The sequence below is a fragment of the Phalaenopsis equestris genome, unplaced genomic scaffold (assembly GCF_001263595.1).
Source record: "Phalaenopsis equestris unplaced genomic scaffold, ASM126359v1 Scaffold191333, whole genome shotgun sequence".
Taxonomy (NCBI): Eukaryota; Viridiplantae; Streptophyta; class Magnoliopsida; order Asparagales; family Orchidaceae; genus Phalaenopsis; species Phalaenopsis equestris.
Genome location: NW_018211282.1, coordinates 38 through 885, shown reverse-complemented (window position 1 = coordinate 885; position 848 = coordinate 38). Strand labels below are relative to the sequence as shown.

Genomic DNA, 848 nt, shown 5'->3' with positions numbered 1-848 from the left:
GTCGGCCAAATTTGACAGGTGGGAAAGATGAAAGAAATCCCACACACTAACTTTGCCTAACAAGATTTCAAATCCAACAAAACCACAATCTATCCAAGCAAACAATGCTCTAATTTCGTATAAAATTTGATGCCGTTAGCTTAAAACTGGGACCATTCACCTTCATGAAAGGAGCCCCAACAGGTCTATCTTTTAAAGCAGCAGTTACAAAGCCGCCGGTATCAGAGTTTGGCTCGCTGGTATCACCATCCCCAGGCCTGGCCCAGATTTTTATGTGGCCTTCGCGACATATCGTGACGACTGATTCTTTAGTGAAGACTAAACCGGACAAAGGTTCCACGTGGACACGGTGAGCCGAAAGAGGGGAGAGCTTCGGGACATCCCGCATGCTTGGAGGTGGCTGAAGGGTGCCTATGGATGGGGTGGAATCCCAGTGAGCAGAAGAATGACCTCCGCCACTGAGTGTAGGTGAGCCGCCATGAGGTGTATAGCGTTGTGGCACGACGATTTCATCCATTTCTAGGTCCCATAGAAGTAGCCGAGTGTCCTGCGAATGAGATAAAGCATTATTCGCCCGCAGCCGCATAACAAGCTCAAAATATTCTTATTTATGCTGCACTATACATAAGGCTGTAAATGAACCATTGCTCTTGATGAACAAATAAAATTCAGCTCGATCAAATTAGTAAATAAACTACTTAAACATTATTTTAAAACTCAAAAATTAAATGAACTGAATTTGAACATAGTCCGATTCTTTTATAAATGTTCACAATCTCATTTACTTTAAAAAAATGACTAATTAACATCTATGATATATTATTTAAGTAAACTTTGATTAACTAAAA

At 41.0% G+C, this 848-nt stretch overlaps 1 protein-coding gene across 1 annotated transcript; it reads right to left on the bottom strand.

Annotated features, from left to right (window-relative positions):
* Positions 1-6: 6 nt before the first annotated feature.
* On the bottom strand, positions 7-607 carry LOC110034611 (dystrophia myotonica WD repeat-containing protein-like). Its single transcript, XM_020738860.1, has one exon. The coding sequence runs from the start codon at positions 584-586 to the stop codon at positions 110-112; it is 477 nt and encodes a 158-aa protein (XP_020594519.1). The 5' UTR covers positions 587-607; the 3' UTR covers positions 7-109.
* Positions 608-848: the final 241 nt, after the last annotated feature.